Below are 19070 nucleotides of genomic sequence, written 5' to 3'. Positions count from 1 at the left end.
CATACACACACTATGGTAATCATTCATGCTACCATTACTTTACCATGGTACTTTTTGTGCAAGCAACAGATCGTGGACGAGAGCAAAAATACCAATCTTAAAATCAATTTTGGACTATAACAACAAATGAAAATTTAATTAATTCATCTGAGCAGCCAGGATAGCTAAGAAAATATTTTTTTAAATGTTTAGATTAAATTAAACAACATGAAACCGCAACAAAAATTAATTAAAGCAATTACAGCAATTAAAAAAATAAAAAAATTAAATTAATTGTAATCTAATGTACAGTTGTGAATTAAAAACAGACTACAACAAAAATTTAAATTAAATGAATTAAATTGAAATTAACAAATCTGAGCAGCCAGGACATCTACTAAAAATATTTTTAAAACATTTACATTAAGTCTAATAACGTGTAAAGCTGTCAATGGAAAAAAATGAATATAACAAAAATTAAAATTAATTTAATTAAAGTGAAATTAACAAATCTGAGCAGCCAAGACATCACCTAAAACACATTTTTAAAACATTTAAAGTCTAATAAAGTCTGTAAAGTTGTGAATTAAAAAATGGACTATAACGAAAAATTTAAATGAAATGAATTAGGAATTAACAAATTTAAACACCCAGGATATCTACTAAAAATATTCCTAAAACATTTAAATTAAGTCTAATAAAGTGTAAAGCTTTGACTAAAAAAAAGGACTGCAACAAAAATTTAAATTAAATTAATTAAGCCGAAATTAGCAAATATGAGCAGCCAGGATATCTAATAAAAATATATAAATTAAATTAAATTAAATATAAACACTCCCAGCACCTACTCTGAGATAATTAACATCATAGTGTGTTTTACTCTAGTCTCTGATTAACCGGTTAGTGACTGGTCAGAGTTTGGGGGCGTGTCCTAAAGCAGTAAACCAATCAGATGCTCTCTCTCTCAGGAATATTGGGATTCCTCCAGAATTCCTGTTTCTCCGCCTGCATTCCAGATGCCAGATGTTCGTAAAACACGCCATTTATAGTCCTTCAAACAAACACAACTGCATCTGGAAAAACTAAACACCACTAATGCGGTCTGAAGGGAGATTTTACACTCCCTAACATTTCTAACAATTCCTGTACTATCATTTCAGATACAATAAGGAGAAAACACATCCTTTGTGTCCAAAAGCTAAAAAATAAAGCAGATAACTTTCATCACTTTATCATCCAGGCCTAATGGTTGGCATGGTAAATGTTGATGAGCGATGACGTGGTGCGTGTGTGGCGTCTGTTGTGAACGGATCTCTTTAGATTTGAGAGTATGCTCAATTTACACCTAAAAGTCCCTGTAGAATGTGTGCACGGAGCGACGGATCCACCGGCTATAGACTGTCAGATGAAGCTCAGCCGCCGCAGTCGATCGCCGGGTGGAGGTCCGACTCCAGCCACTGGAATGATGGGACGTGTTAATGAGATCGGAGGAGGTGAGGAGGAGAAGGAGCGAGATGAGAGGTGACGGGAGGGTCGCAGGACTTCAGGACCCCCGAACTATCACTGACCATCTGTGTGTGTGTGTGTGTGTGAACCCAAACACACTAACGTGTGTAACAGATGACACACACCTGCTTCTGTGAAACACACTACCTGCGCTCACATGCACATAACATCCACATACATGTCTGAACCTAATATTATTCATTGAACAGTTTATTTGCAAAAACAGATAATTTTTTAAATATTCAAAAATCATGTTTTTTTATCATGTTGTTTTTATTGTGTTAGCTAAATATTAATAACCCAACTGCAGTTTGATTAAGATTAACTGAAATCTGTTTTTGCAAATAAACTTTTCATTTATTAATATTATTAAATAAAATTCCTGATATTATTATTTTTTTTAAATCCATGACTAATAATTAATAATAACAAGTGAATAGTGAAATAATACAATATAATAACATAATGCATTCTTTTTAAACATTATTTTGTTATAAGTATTATTGTAATTTATATTTTTTATTTTTAAAATATAAAATATAAAAATATATATATATATATATATTTTTTTACATATTGAGAAAAAACCCTGGCATTTAGTAAGAAGAAGAGAATTTTAATAACCTTTACAAGTATTTAAGCTCTAAAATGTATTATATTAAAATCCTAATATTAATTTACTTATAAATACATGAATAGTACTTTATAATAGTAACAAAATAAATATGATACAATATAATATAAAACAAATTTATAATAATAACAATAACAATATAAAATGTTAATACTGCATTACATTTCTTACTGTAAAAAAAAAAGTGTTTGGTATCTTGTGCATTGCATCTCAATTAAGTTGCAATAAAAAATATTGTAAAAATTTTTTTAAAAGCTGTAAAATGTAATATTTTAAAATCCTGATATTAATTATTTATAAATTATTTATAAACAATTAATAAAACATATTAATAATACTTTAAAATATTAACAAAAGAAATAAAAGACTTCTTACATTTAATTATATATATATATACATATGTTTATATAAATTACTATATATGTGACCCGGGATCACAAAACCAGTCATAATTTTTTGAAACTGAGATTTATACATCATCTGAAAGCTGAATAAATAAGCTTTTCATTGCAAAGGATAGGTTGATATTTGGCTGAGATACAACTATTTGAAAATCTGTAATCTGCGAGTGAAAAAAAAAAAAAAAATCTAAATATTGAGAAAATATGAGCAACTATTTGAAAATCTGTAATCTAAATATTAATAAACATTGCAATTAGCAATGCATATTACTAATCAAAAATTAAGGTTTGATATATTTACAGTATGAAATTGCTAGAATATCTTTACTTATATATATATATACTTAATATTCTAATGATTTTTGGCATTAAAGAAAAACAATGTATTTTTGGCTACTGCTATAAATATACTTGTGCTACTTAAGACTGGTTTTGTGGTCCAGGTTTACATATAATTCTGTGCTATATATGACTTCTATCAAACACTAGAATGAAGTCCAGGTTCAATGTTGCTCAGAAAGCAAAACACAGTGACTATCATTGTTTTTTTTGTTTGTTTTTTTTTCATATTCCACATCATTTCAAAAAAAGTCCTCTAATAAATTATGAGCAATCACAGAGGTCAGCACTTTTCAAACAAACTTCTCTATATGCATAAAATACTGCAGGCCGACAGGAAAAAATGCTTGCTGAATAAACAGCAATAAAGTATTTGTGTCGGAAAACTGCTTGCAGGAGACAACAAGAATCCGGCGTTTCTTAACTGGGCCTCGCAGAGACCAAACCTGCTTACAGTCTGGAACTTTTGTGTGCTTCATTTAGCAGGTACATGACAGGAGGAGAACAGCGCGCTGGTGTGGACTGCACCTGCTCACACACACACACACGCTTGCACACACACGCTTACACACACACACACATGCTGCCCGGTCCTCCAACGCCAACAAACATCCTAAAAGTGAGTCGCTATTCCGCTGTGATTAGTCCTTATTAAACACCTCGCTGTTATTACAGACTTCAGCCAATGTTTTGATTACGTCCATTAACACACACACACACATACACATGCACACACACACAGTAAATCAGTGGCTTGTTCTGCTCTGCGCTCAGCATGCGCGTCTGTTAGCGTTTCGTGACTCACAGGTCATTTTAAAATGAATGGATGTGTTTCAGGAGAGACTAACACCCATGCACATCACATACAGGTAAAGTTCACACAACGTCACTGGCAACGCTTTCAATGAAGATCATGAGCCATGAAGACGTGGACAAAAACACCAGCGTTTGTGAAAGTGGAGCTTCATTATATGCCCGAAAATTGAGAAAATGAAGCTCTGCTGTAATGAGAATTGGTTAAAATGTAATGTTTCCACCTGAAAGTTTTTTTATAATGGGCTTTTTTTAGTGTGTGAGTGATAAACATTATTTGCATCTTACTAGCAACTCATATTTGTACAAAGACAATTGAATTTTCTTTGACATTTGCTATCTCTCACTAACCTACCCAGAACAGACTGCCTTAAAGGAAATTAAAAATAAATATATATATATATATATATATATATATATTTATACACAATACATACAACAAATAAAGTAATATACAGTATATAAACACAAATAAATACATAAACACCACAGTTACTTAATATTTAAATATATATATATGGAAATAAATTAACAATAAGTTTAAAAAAAAAAAAAATTAAAATGAAATAAAATATTAAATAAATAAAAGCTGATTAAGGGCTGTCAAAAAAAAAAAATCTCTACCCTACCCAGAACAGACTGCCTTAGAGGAAATTAGAAAAAATAAATAAATAAAACATGTTTTTTACACAATCTATACAAAAAAAATAAATATATAGTATATAAACAAATAAATACATAAAAAACACAATTACTTCGCTATATATATATATATATATATATATATATATATAAACAATAAGTTAAAAAATATTTAAAATTAAATTAATAAATAAATTAAATAAATAAATGCTGATTAAGAGCTGTCAAGAGATTAAAATGTCCAAATATAATTATCTCTCACTAACCAACCCAGAACAGACTGCCTTAGAGGAAATTAAAAATAAATGTGTTAAAAAAAAATAAAAAATAAAATAAATAAATAATTTTGTACACAATACATACAACAAATAAAGTAATATACAGTATATAAACACAAATGAATACATTAAAAACACAATTACTTGTGTTTTATATATCTATATCTATCTATCTATATATATATATATATATATATATAAACAAGTAATTATATTAAATATATATACACATTAATATATATATATATATATATATATATATATATAAACAATAAATTAAAAAAAATATTTAAAAATTAAATAATTAAATACTTTTTAAATAAATAAAAGCTGATTAAGAGATTAAAATGTACAAACAAATATCTAATTAAATACATGATGTGGCAAATAATTAGAAATAATCTTAAAAAAAGTGATCATACTAAAAATTATTACATTTTAATATGATTTGATTAAAAACTACTTTCAAACTTTAGAATAGTGGCAAAAATGGTACAATACCCAAATAATAATAATAATAATAATAATAATAATAATAATAATTTTTAAAAAATGAAAAATGAAAGCACTTTTAGTAATTTTCTTTTATTGTTTTGATGCAAAACAAACAAACAAAAAACATTCCCTTATATAAAATAAGCATTTTTTTTTTTTTAAGGTCTGACTGCAAGCTTCTAATAATAATCACTACAAATGTTTTTTTTTGTTTTGTTTTTCTTTACTTATAAATGCAAAATTCCCTCTTGATTTCACACTGTAGACAGATTTCAGACACAGGAAATTATGTCACCGTCTGCTCAGAGCTCCACGGGAAGGAAACGTGGAAGGACAAACCCACAACCTCAAAAAGCCACCAACAAACAATTGTCCGAGAGTCTGAAACGAATGCGTAATGCCCACACATTCCAGAGAAAAGCTGTGCTTCATTGTGCCAGATTTAAATCTATTAATAATTAGTGATTGTGTGGCTCACAAAACACATAAAAAAAACTTCAGTCTCTCTCTTCCAAGTAAAAACAAAACACTGATGACATCACCAAGCACTCAGACTCAGATATGCTAATTTTGTCCAATCAAATGCTGTCTAGAACACAAATGCCCCTCCCACTGACTAGCAACAGATTCAGTCGTGATTCACAGCTAAATTCTACTGGCTATTTTAAAAAAGACCAATCCCAAATTCCTGTTTTGACAGGAAATGCATCAGTATAGAAAACAAACTACACAGATCGAGCCATTTCATGCTCTTCCATTTAAGAAGATCCCTGTTATAACACAATAAAATAACGAAAAAATATTATTTTTTTTATTATATCATATACTACTAAGTTCTTGCTGTAAAGTCTGTCTAAAACGAGAGAGAAAGAGAGATAGAGAGAGCGGCCCACATTCTCATATTACCGCTTTCATGCTTTAAGTCAAGCTTAATTAGTCTGAGGCCGATTATCTGAATCACTGACCATTTGCTCACTGGATGAGACAGAGACGGCCAGCGGCACAGCACAGCATTATGGGTAAATGAGCATCAGCACTGCACACACACACTCAGAAATGTGTGACGGAAACACACAATCCAGCACAAATCAAACACTACAGCCGTACGTGAACTTTTTCCAGACGTTTCTGATCACTGAATCTGGACTCCAGCAGGACTGATTCAATTCGACTCCCTAATGAATCATTCAGATGAATCTGTGAACCGGTTCGAGTGAATCGTCAAAACAGCCGTCTCAATAGAACAATCGCTTACAATGCAAGCCAACGAAATACCATTAAGCCAAACAATCACATTTCCCATCATGCTCAGCTCTTACCTGCTAATCTGGAGTTGACGTACGGCGGAGAGATGCTGTCATGTGACCCCAGGTCCCGACTGGCCATGTGACCGTACTGAGAGCCGTCAGCATAATTCTGCAGGTGGAAAAAATGACAGATACATAGATTTATAAATGACAATATATAAATAAAATACTATTATAAAATACCTGATAATACATACATTATAAACAATTAAATTAAGTTAAATTAAATTAAATTACTTTATGGAACAAACAATAAAGAGAAACTCCATGCTTTTTAAAAAGGAAAAATATCAAATCAAAATATGTGTTTTTTTACACATTTAATATACAGACACACACATGGTTCAGTAAAGATAAAAATCAGATATTAAAATGAAAAATATAGAATGATATATAATAATATTTAAAGAAATTTATATAATAATAATAAATTATATAATATAATAATATTATATAAGAAATATATAAATTATAAAATAAATGATAATACACACATTATAAATAAAATAAAATAAAATAAAACAACATTTAAAATAAAAATATCAAGGTGTTTAATGGCATAAACAATAAAGGGAAACTCCATTTATATTAAAAAGGAAAAATATAAAATCAATATTTGTCCTATTTACACATTTCATAAAATCAGACATTATCAGACATTAAAATGAAAAATGTATAATGATATAATGGTAGACAATGAAATGATAAATATATAAATGCTAAAATAAATGATAATACATACATTATAAATAAAACTAAAATTAAATTAAATTAAATTAAATTAAATTAAATTGTTTAATGGCACAAACAGTAAAGAGAAACTCCATATATATTTTAAAAAGGAAAAATATAAAATCAAAATTTGTGTTTTTTAAACATTTAATATACAGACACATACATGGTTCAGTAAGACAAAAATCAGAAATAAAATTACAAATATAGAATGATATATAGTATATAAAGAAATGATAAATATATAAATGATAAAATAAATGATAAAATAAAATATAAAATAAAATAAAATAATTTAAATTAAAATATTGAGGTGCTTAATGGCACTCAATGTATTTTAAAAAGGAAAAATACATAATCAAAATTGGCCCTATTTAGAGTTAATATGTATTATTGGTCTTATTGTGCAAAACCAAAAAACTTGTTCTACAACTGAAATGACTTTAGTTTCCGCCTGACATCACAAATATACAATAAATTTTCCTTCTTTCTCTCCAACCACCTGCCTGTATATCAGCATGTAAGGTTTACTTCGTGATCCAGTCAAGTCATGATGGATAAATCCTGTCCTGCCTTACTGAATATTCAAATTCACTCAGAAATAATTAATAAACCAGGCAGAAATCAAAGGGGTTCACAGGCCGCATCCTCCAGAATTAATGTCGTTCTCACGTTTGGCTTTCAGGGTAAATTACTGTTAAAAATCTAAAGCGTGTCGCGACACCTGCAACCTTTGACTGTCATTCAGGTGTGAACGCGTTTATTCCCCTCCTGGAGCGTCAGACTCCCATCGCGGGTCACTGGGAATAAAGCGCGCTGACGCTCAGCTCCGGAAAGTTCATTCACAAAGACGGCGAATGAAAAGTTCACGGGATGTTTTACATAAGGGTGAAGATGTGAATTCATTTGCATTCGGCGGACGCGTGGAGCTGAAAGTCTGTCCGGCGTGCGAAAGTGCTCCGTAAGCACGTCCTTGATTCACCTCTGCAGACCTGATCGCCGAATCTGCTGATGGCAGACGCTTCCAGATCTCAAGACCCTATCAGAGCGACCTTTGACCTCTCAGACAACAACGTCACATCCAAGCGGAATAATGTCAAACTAACTTGCAAATGTGCAACATGTAATGCAGCGACTGCCTCTAATGAACAAGATGCAACAGATGCAATTCGCAAATGCAAAGGCTACACAGACAAAACAATCCCACGATGCACTGCGACTAGTTCAAAATGCTTGAATTTAATTTATTACCAAATAATGTAAGTAAAAAACTATTAAATCCATTTAATTTGTGCACTATATGCATATTTTTATGCAATTAAAGTTCATGCATCATTAGTTTGGCAAAATATTAAATATAATATAATATAATATAATATCAGTATGTCAGTAAAATAAATAAATATTGAAAAAAATGACTAACTATCAAAGTAAAGCAAAATAAATATTGATATGTCTAATGGTATGAACAAGAAATAAAGTGTAATTTACAAAGAAAAATCTAAAATCAGAATTGGCTCTAATTTAAAACATGCATATACATGTATGTTTTAATAGGATAAATATTATAATTTAAAATGACACAATTTACATTAAAATTAATTTATTTACCTTTTTATTTATTTCTTTAAATGAGAAATACAAACGATAAATCTATAAATAAATAAAAATAAATATATAAATGATAAAATCATTTTATATAATCTAAAATATATTATATCAAATTAATATTATTATATTATCTAAAAGTAAAATAAATATTGATATGTCTAATGTCAAAGAAGAAATATAAATAAATATATATAAATAAATATCAATTTAAAATTACACAATTTATATTTAAATTAATTCATTTAGCTTCTAAAGTGACATAAATGAGGAATACAAGTGATAAATATATACTAAATATAAATAAATGTATAAATGATAAAATAAATAATCTTACATAAATTATATTACATTATATCTAAAAAAATGAATATACACTCAGAATATACATATACACATTTTAAGATAATTATGAAATTTAAATGACACAATAAATTTAATTTATTTATCAACATTTTATTTAAAGCAATCTATAAATGAAAAATAAGAAATGATAAATTAACAAAAAATATAATACATTTAAATTAAAATAAATATAAAAATAATAAAATGAAAAATAAAAGAAATAAAAATTATATTATTTTAATATAAACACAATAAATTTATATTTATTCATTTAGCTTTTTTCTAAAGCGACATACAAATGAGGAATATAAGCGATAAATATAAAATAAATCTACATCTAAATAAAAATATAAATTTTAAAATAAATAACCATACATAAATTATAATATAATATAATATAATAATATGCAGGTATTTATATACTAATGAGAGTTAATGCATCATTAGTTCAGAAACACATTAACGTCAACCTCTATTGACATCAATTTAGTCCAATTAGTTCATTTTAAATTAGAACGCTTCCATAGAAGTCAGCTGCCTAAGTAGGGAGCCTACAGCAAGACGGCCCACTAGGGTTCGAACCTTAACACTGAAACCAAAAGCAAAAACTCACCTTTGTAGCACGAACTCCATTTCCCCAAGACGAACTCGCTCTGTCTTCCAGATCTACAGAGAGAAGAGCAGAAATCACATTCACAAACTCATTTCAGTCATCTATTTATTCATAAATCCTGTTCAAATCTGCAGTGAAATGAAAGACTGAGTGTCCTAATTAAATCAGAAGAGCTGCCATTCATTGTCTTCATGTCACACTGTAGATATTTCCCACAATCCCGCAGTAATGAAGGTCGTGTGTGACACAAATGTTTACGTTCGCACAGGTCTAATCCTAATGACGGAGAAACAATACGACATTATACACTTTATAATGGCGGTAATTAACGACGCACATGCGGCTTCTGTCTTTACATTGTCTCGGGCTCTTTATTGAGTCGCCCACTGCGAAAATCCCGAAAAAACCTCTCTGTGCGCTTCCACAAATTCTCTCCCACTCACAGTGAGAGCTCAATCAAAACACGCTCTGAAAACTTCACTTCAAAGTGGCCCTCGTAACGCCGGCGCATGAAAGACGCGCGCTCTTTGTTGAGTCGTTCATTTATCGTAAAGTCAACAGCTGATAAAAGGAGCCTCCGTTCGCAGGGGCCTTCGTGACTTAAAGAGAAACAAACAGCTTTAAAATAAGCTGCGATGAAGCGGGTGAAAGCCGCAGATCTGTCATCGACGACTGACGTGGGCCGACGGCCAACACAAAGACTAAAAAGCATCCGAATGCAGGTACGGACTCACGGCTCTTTAATGACACTCGACAGCAGATGAAAAGAGTTCATCCCGAACTCATCTCAGGGCCGAGGTCACATCCAGGTCACATTTCAACGCAAAAAACAACAGAAAAATAAAGAAATTGCTCAAGTAAATAATAGCTTATTTTAAGAAGCATTAAGATTCGTTTCATTTTGACATTATTTTACATCTACACTTAATTCATACATTTAATTCCCTCAGGCTTGTTTATTATATACTAGCTTAGGAACTTCTAAAATCACAACAAATTAAAGAAATAATTCACCCAAATAACACACAAACACCCACCCAATAAATTAATAAAAAATAAATAAATTCACATGAATCCACTCCTAATTCATTCTATATATACATTTTATTTTATTACTATTATTTATATTTTTTTTTGTATGAAAAATTACAATAAAATGCAGAAGGCTGCATTTATATACATATCCATTAAATTCTTATAAAAATCCACTGAATTCTTTAATTATTGTTCTGAAATTATTGTTATTATTATTATTATGATGATGATTATTATTATTATTATTATTATTATTATTATATATATATATATATATATATATATATATATATATATATATATATATATATAAATCTGAAAGTTAAAGTTGACAAAGTAATTTTTTTATTAAGAATTAGATTAAAAATGCAAAAAAGGCTGCATTTATATATATTTCTTTTAAAAAATCTTTTAAATTCTTACTTATTGTTCAGAAATTATTATTATTATTATCATTATTATTATTATTATTATTATTATTATTACATTATGATTATATATATAACTTGACTGAATTTTCCCTGAAAGTTACAACATTTTCATGAAAAATTAGAATAAAAATGCTAAAAGTCTGCATTTATATATATATTTCTTTGGACAAAGCCACTGAATTCTTAATTATTGTTCATAAATTATTATTACTATTATTAATAAATTATGATCATATATATAATTTGACTGAATTTTCCTGAAAGTTGACTGAAAGTTACAAAATTATGAACAATTAGTTAACAAATGCAAAAGGGCCGCATTTACATATATATAGTTCTTGTAAAAAATTATTGTAAAAAAAATCATTTGAATTCTTAATGGTTCAGAAATTTATTATTATTATTATTAAAATGAAATGAGTTATTATAAACTATGATTATATATATATATATATATATATATATATAATAAAATTTGACTGAAGTTTCTTGAAAGATGACTGAAAGTTATATATATTCCATTGAATTCTTAATTATTGTCCAGAAATTATTATTGCTATTATTATTATTAATATGTATATTTATTTATGCTGATTTATAAGTACAGATAGATACATACAGATACATAAATATAGATATATAACTGAATTAGTCTTTTTTGCTAATTTAACAACATATTTATATTATTATAATTATTACTACTATTATGTTTATTATTTATTATTAATAACCCATTTATTATATATAGCATTACAATGAGAATTTTCAGGTAAAAAAAAGAAAAAAGAAAAAAAGAAAGTTAAATGAAAACAAAATGATAATTCAGTCTTTTTGTTGATTTTGTGGTGAATTATGAGCGGCACATGTTCCTGTCCAGAGGACACATCTGACATAATTTCCTGTCATGGTCACTGGATCTGAGGGTTTCTAGAAGGGTTTTTCTCTAAAGCCAGTTCAGGTGAGACATAATGAATTTATTTGAGCAGTCACACACACACACACACACACATCCATTATTTATCAGACTCTCTGTAACTCTCACTGTAATTTATTACTCTGAATCTCCCTCCTTATCAGCTACTGCCCACACATTCCCCACACACACACACACCTTTCACCTCTCAAACCTCTCCTAGCACCTGGGGTCTCGCTGCCTAAAGCCAGAACAGACCAATAGACCCATATTACACACACACACACACACACACACAGAAATTGCAGCTCCATCTTGGTGAAGACGGATGGATTGGGGGAGGAGTGATGAAAAAGAGAAATATGAAAAGATCTGTGTGTGTTAGAGAGAGAGAGAGAGAGAGAGAGAGAGAGAGATTATATATATATAGATAGATGTTTTTTTCTCAGTTGTAATTAAAACAAAAAATTTTTGAGTACATTTTGTTTTTCTACTTTAAAACTTTACATTCAATTCAATGTTTCTTGCTGTTTCCTTCTAAAAAATGTGTGATATATTTATTATTAATTTTAGGAGTGAAAATTGTCCCTAGACAATTTTGCTCCCTTGATATCTCAAATTGTGCTCAGATTTGCCAAAATCCCTAAGTCTGTATTCAGACGTCCAAAATCCTAAAGAATTGAAAGAAAAACACTAAAATGATACTCCAATAAAAGGCAACTGAGAAAAGAAACCTCTAAGCAGTAACATGTCTTCTAGGCAATTTCAGTTTAATGTGCCTCATTAGCATGACAGATAACCTAGCTTAGCTAGTTTAGATTACAGTGAAAACGGTGCACAGTCTGTGTGTCTGTTTGGATAGAGACACAGAACCAGCATAGAGTCCAAAATCACTCAGAACCAGATTTCACCAGACCACAAGCATTTCATTGCTGTGCGACGCTAAAATCAAAGTCCGGTCTACTGGAGCTGGTGCTGTTTGAGACGTGACTGAAGATTAAAGATTCTGCATTTGTGTTTTCAATCAGATTTGACTGACAGCTGTCAGTCAGAGAGCACATTAGTCCTTAAACACAAATACACAGAGCTCCAGAAGTTAGGCGAGAAAGTAATAACATTTTTATAAATTAGATTAAAAATTCAAAAAGGCTGCATTTGTTGATCAAAAATACAGTAAAATTGTGAAATAATATTATCATTTAAAATAGATGTTTTCTATGTGAATCTGTGTAAAAATGTAATTTATTTCTGTGATCAAACCTGAATTTTTAGCATCATTACTTCAGTCTTCAGCGTCACATGATCCTTCAGAAATCATTCTAATATGCTGATTTGCAGTTGTGCTGCCCAATATTTATTTTATTATTTTTCAGGATAATTTGATAAACTGAAAAAAGAACAGCATTTATTAGAAATATAATTTTTTTTTTTTTTTTTTTATAAATATTTTTACTGTCACTTTTGATTAATTTAATGCATCTTTGCTGAGTTAAAATATTAATTTATTTTTTATAAATGACTGTACATTTAACACTGTACTTATTTTTTTCTAAAATAGTCAATAATTTATAACTAAACAAAATGTTATAAAAAGAGAGGAAGGTGATGATGAAGCATCATCTTTTAAGAAAACACAGCAGTATTTGTTTTTAAAGACTTAAATAACCAGCTGTAAAATAACTACTCCTAACAAACTAGACTAGCCACTAACTCTGGCCTTCTAATCAATTAATTATTTAAAATCCTACTGACAAAGAGTAAATATTGACATCACAGCGGCCTCATGTTTGGAACACGATGCGGTATTGTTTTATTAGAAATATTTACTTGAAGGTTAAATATTGTTTCATATCTAATATTGTTTGAAGACAGAGAGAGAGAGAGAGAGAGTGTGTGTGTGTGTGTGTGTGTGTGTGTGTGTGTCTCTCCGGCCCCTCGTCAGCGTCTAATGAAGTTACAGTGACAGATGAGTGTGTGTGTGTCTTTCACAGATGAAATTAAAGCTCCTGACACAAAACAGACTCATATTAATAGTGTTACGTGTGCAGTGAGACACAAACAGAGCCCGTCTCTTTCTCTCTCTCATCCCTCCTTTCATCTGTCGCTCTCTCTGGCCTTAAACTCCAGCGTAAGAGACAGAGCAGAGGAAACTAGACCAGCGGAAAGAAGAAAACATTTAGAAATATTAGAAAGAGCTGTACTTAAAGATAAAATGTAAGTATTATTTATTCTCTGTTATTGTATTTGTGTTCATCTGTCTTGTTACCTGCAGCGCGCACACACACACACACACAGTGACGGTGGGTCATTAACCCAGACCTCTGCTGTCAGCTGGACTCCAACATGTCAGTCTATCAGGCAACCCATAACCCCCTGCTCTGATCCAGGACCAGCACAGCCCTCATGAGCTTAATGACAGAGCTGTCACACACACACACACACACACACACTGAAGTCCATTCACATGGTTTCTGCTGAAGACGCAATGTGTTTTATGTTCCGCAATATCAGACAGAAACACTCAATATATAGAACAACATATAGAATCATAGAATGACACAGAATGATAGACAGAACAACAGGACATTACAAATAATGGTAGAATGACAGAACAGAATGATAGAACAATAGACAGAATGGATGGATAGAATGATAAATAGATGGACAGATGAATGACAGACAGAACAATAGATGGATGGATGATGGATGATAAAATGATGGAAGGATGGGTGGAAAGGATGGGTGGGTGGATGGATGGATGGATGGACAGAACGTTGGATGGACGGATAAACAAAGATGGATGGCTGATAGATAGAACAATGATGGATGGAGGAATGATAGGTAGAACGATGGATGGATGGATGGATGGATGGATGGATGATAGATAGAACGATGGATGGATGAACAAAGATGGAAGGATAGATGAAAGATAGAACATTGAATGGATGGATGGACAGAACAATGCATGGATAGACAGACAGAATGACGGATGGATGGATTAAAGATGGAACAATGGATAGATGGACAGAACAATGAATGGATAGACAGACAGAAGGACGGATGGACGGATGGATGGATGGATGGATGGATGATAGATAGAACGATGGATGGATGAACAAAGATGGATGGATAGATGAAAGATAGAACATTGAATGGATGGATGGACAGAACAATGAATGGACAGACAGACAGAAGGACGGATGGACGGATGGACGGACGGACGGATGGACGGATGGACGGACGGACGGACGGACGGATGGATGGATGGAAGGATGGACAGAACAAGGAATAGATAGACAGAGAGAATGACGGATGGATGGAAAGATGGATAGATGAAAGATGGAACAATGGATGGATGGACAGAACAATGAATGGATAGAAAGACAGAAGGACGGATAGATGGATGGATGGATGGATGGATGGATAGATGGATGGATGGACAGAACAAGGAATAGATAGACAGACAGAAGGACGGATGGATGGATGGATGGATGGATGGAAGGACAGAACAATGAATGGATAGACAGACAGAAGGACGGATGGATGGTTGGATGGATGGATGGATGGATGGATGGATGGATGAACAGAACAAGGAATAGATAGACAGAGAGAATGACGGATGGATAGAAAGATGGATAGATGAAAGATGGAACAATGGATAGATGGACAGAACATTGAATGGATAGAAAGACAGAAGGATGGATAGATGGATGGATGGATGGACAGAACAAGGAATAGATAGACAGACAGAATGATGGATGGATAGATGGATGGACAGAATGATGGATGGGTGGAACAATGAATGGATAGACAGACAGAATGATGGATGGAGAGAAAGATGGATAGATGAAAGATGGAACAATGGATGGATGGACAGAACAATGAATGGATAGACAGACAGAATGATGGATGGAGAGAAAGATGGATAGATGAAAGATGGAACAATGGATGGATGGACAGAACAATGAATGGATAGACAGACAGAATGATGGATGGAGAGAACAATGAATGGATAGACAGACAAAAGAATGGATGGACAGAATGATGGATGGATGGATGGACGGATGAATGGATGGATGGACAGAATGATGGATGGGTGGAACAATGAATGGATGGATAGATGGACAGAATCATGGATGGATAGGTGGCTAGATGAACAGAATTTTCACATCCAATGTGCAAAGTGGCTTTCCAACAATCTGAGCTGCTCACATTTATTTTACAGCTCTAGACTGTTACTGGATGACAACCAGTGACTCATTTGAGTCTGTTTTAGTTCTCAGGAGAGAATTTTAGGAGAAATGCCTAAAATAAAGTTGATCCTAATTGAAATATAAATAAAAACTTCATTCATGAAATAGCAACATTAAAAATACATTGATCCTCAAGACTTCATACAGCAGCCGCTCATGAGTTCCAGTGATTGTATCAGCGTCACAGTCCCTCACAACACGCTTTAACCCTGGTAAAACCACTGTAACACGTGTAATCCGGTGCTTTAGTGCTTCACGTTGAGTGTGCGGCATCTGAGGTGTGTGGATTTAAAGAGCTCCTGACGGTTATTAGCAGGTGTGCTTCACACTCTGTCTCTCTGGGAATGACATTATTCCCAGCACTTCCTACACTAAACCCAGATTCCAGCATTCCCGAATGCACCTCCCCCAAAACCAGACCAGAGCGGCTGCTCACATCTGGAGAGACGCAAACAAGGAGAGGAATGAAGAGACGAGATGAGGATATACACACATCTGCACACATACAGTATAGTGGAGACACACACTTCAGTTTGATCCCTTTGCAAAGTAGCAGCACAACAGCACTAAAACAGCATTTTAGCAGTATCCTTCAAGAAAATAAACATGAGGCAAAGTCTTGAAAATATTCTTTCAAAAATTGTAAGAGCATTGCAAGCCTCATTACAAAATGGTAATGGATGGATGGAAGGAAGGATGGAAGGAAGGAAGGAAGGAAGAAAGAATGGATGGATGGATGGATGGATGGATGGATGGATGGATGGATGGGTGGATGGAAGGAAGGAAGGAAGGAAGGAAGGATGGATTGATAAATGGATGGATGGAGGGAAAAAAGAAAGGAAGGAAGGATGGATGGATGGATGGATAGATGGATGGAATGGAGGAAGGATGGATAAATGGATGGAAGGATAGAAGGATGGAAGGATAGAAGGATGGACGGACAGAATCATGGATGGATGGATGGATGGATAGATAGAACATTGGATGAATGGATGGATGGATGGATGGACAGAATCATGGATGGATGGATGGATGGATGGATAGAACATTGGGTGGGTGGATGGATGGATGGATGGATGGACAGAATCATGGATGGATGGATAGATAGAACACTGGATGGATGGATGGATGGATGGATGGAATGAAGGAAGGATAGATGGATAAATGGATGGAAGGATAGAAGGATGGAAGGAAGGATGGATGGATGGACAGAATCATGGATGGATGGATGGATGGATGGATGATAGAACATTGGATGGATGGATGGATGGATGGATGGATAGAAGGAAGGATGGATAAATGGATGGAAGGATAGAAGGATGGACGGACAGAATCATGGATGGATAGATGGATGGATGGATGGATAGACAGAACATTGGATGAATAGATGGATGGATGGATGGATGGACAGAATCATGGATGGATGGATGGATGGATGGATGGATAGATAGAACACTGGATGGATGGATGGATGGATGGATGGATGGATGGAATGAAGGAAGAAAGGATGGATAAATGGATGGAAGGATAAAGGATGGAAGGATAGAAGGATGGATGGATGGATGGAATGAAGGAAGGATGGATGGATAAATGGATGGAAGGATAGAAGGATGGAAGGAAGGATGGATGGATGGATGGATGGATGGATGGATAGAAAGAACACTGGATGGATGGATGGAATGAAGGAAGGATGGATGGATAAATGGATGGAAGGATAGAAGGATGGAAGGAAGGATGGATGGATGGACAGAATCATGGATGGATGGATGGATGGAAGGAAAGAAGGAAGGAAGGAAGGATGGACAGAATCATGGATGGATGGAAGGATAGACAGAACATTAGATGGATGGATGGATGGAAGGATAGAAGGAAGGAAGGATGGAAGGATGGACAGAATCATGGATGGAATGATGCATGGATGATGGACGGATGGGTAGAATAATGGATGAGTGGATGATGGATGGGTGAAAGAATGGAGGGATCGATAGAATAACAGATTGAAAGACAGAACAATGGATGGATAAATGGAAGGTTGTAACAATGGATGGAACAATGGATAGACAGATAGAAAGATAGATCAGGACTCATCAGGATTTGTGCAAATTAGTGCATATTTAATTAGACGGTGCCTCATTTTCATATTTAAACGTACAATTTCAGAAAACTTGTAATACAAAACAATTGTGTGATTAATGTGATTAATCACAGTGGGATCTGTCACTTACTGGGATTAATCAACAGCAGGAAGTAGAAAAGTAGAAAAATAAAGTCTTGATCTCAGGGATGCTGGGTTACACATTTAACCCCGTTCAACTAACCTTCACAACATTTAAGAAAACTCAACTCACTGTTTACTGCATTCAAACCAACAACAACCACTTCAAACCTGACCATCAAAATGCGCTAAGAGAACTTCCGTCCTGCACGACACTCAAGGGTTCAACCTCATTTCCTGGGCTCAGCACAGAGAGGGTCTGTTCACATTGACCCCTAAACGTGACCTTTTGACCTCTTTACCACCACACACACACACACGATGACACAATATGAGGAACACACACGTGGCGCTGCGTGATCAGCAGAAAAAAAAATATATAAATAAAAAGTGATTTTTTTATATAAAATATTATTTTATTTTAATATATTTTAATATTTTTTAAAGAAAATATTAAGAAATATTACCACTTTAACATTCAAATTCAAATAAAGAAATACTGAAGAAAATATAATAAAAAATATATAATAT

The 19070-nt window shown here is 32.6% G+C and overlaps 1 protein-coding gene across 7 annotated transcripts in view; it reads right to left on the bottom strand.

Annotated features, from left to right (window-relative positions):
• Window positions 1-19070, bottom strand: part of LOC127152307 (transcription factor 4) — a 180909-nt gene that overhangs the window by 124653 nt on the left and 37186 nt on the right. For all 7 annotated transcript variants that reach the window (XM_051092895.1, XM_051092896.1, XM_051092894.1 and 4 more), the window contains 2 exons: window positions 9693-9745; window positions 6407-6503 (listed from right to left, as the gene is read on the bottom strand). In XM_051092895.1, the coding sequence (XP_050948852.1) occupies window positions 6407-6503; window positions 9693-9745 (150 nt within the window). The remainder of the gene's footprint in view (window positions 1-6406; window positions 6504-9692; window positions 9746-19070) is intronic.

This window comes from Labeo rohita, chromosome 21, assembly GCF_022985175.1.
Source record: "Labeo rohita strain BAU-BD-2019 chromosome 21, IGBB_LRoh.1.0, whole genome shotgun sequence".
Taxonomy (NCBI): Eukaryota; Metazoa; Chordata; class Actinopteri; order Cypriniformes; family Cyprinidae; genus Labeo; species Labeo rohita.
This window is presented reverse-complemented; position numbering and strand designations above follow the sequence as displayed.